The 235-nt window shown below is 60.4% G+C and overlaps 1 protein-coding gene across 1 annotated transcript in view; it reads right to left on the bottom strand.

Moving 5' to 3' along the window:
* Positions 1-235, bottom strand: part of SLC9A6 (solute carrier family 9, subfamily A (NHE6, cation proton antiporter 6), member 6) — a 14,684-nt gene that overhangs the window by 3,492 nt on the left and 10,957 nt on the right. Inside the window, exon 12 of the mRNA XM_010015909.1 lies at positions 1-23. Coding sequence (XP_010014211.1) covers positions 1-23 — 23 coding nt within the window. The remainder of the gene's footprint in view (positions 24-235) is intronic.

The raw sequence follows: 235 nt of genomic DNA on the forward strand, positions 1-235 counted from the left end.
GAAGGCCATGGCTCCTCGCAGCCCTGCCAGGGAAGGGATGGTGGAGGAGCTGTGTGAGCCCACAGCACTGGCAGCAGCGCCCACTGCAGCTTCTCCACCCAGGGTTTACATCAGCGCTGCCCCACGTGTGGTCCTACCCCTCTGATGGCACTTTTAGACAAAGGCCTGTAGGGACTTTCAGGCTTGAACCTGCCAGAGGGGAGACTGAGATGGGCTCTTGGGCAGAAGCTCTTCA

This window comes from Nestor notabilis, unplaced genomic scaffold (assembly GCF_000696875.1).
Source record: "Nestor notabilis isolate BGI_N333 unplaced genomic scaffold, ASM69687v1 scaffold5556, whole genome shotgun sequence".
Lineage (NCBI taxonomy): Eukaryota > Metazoa > Chordata > Aves > Psittaciformes > Psittacidae > Nestor > Nestor notabilis.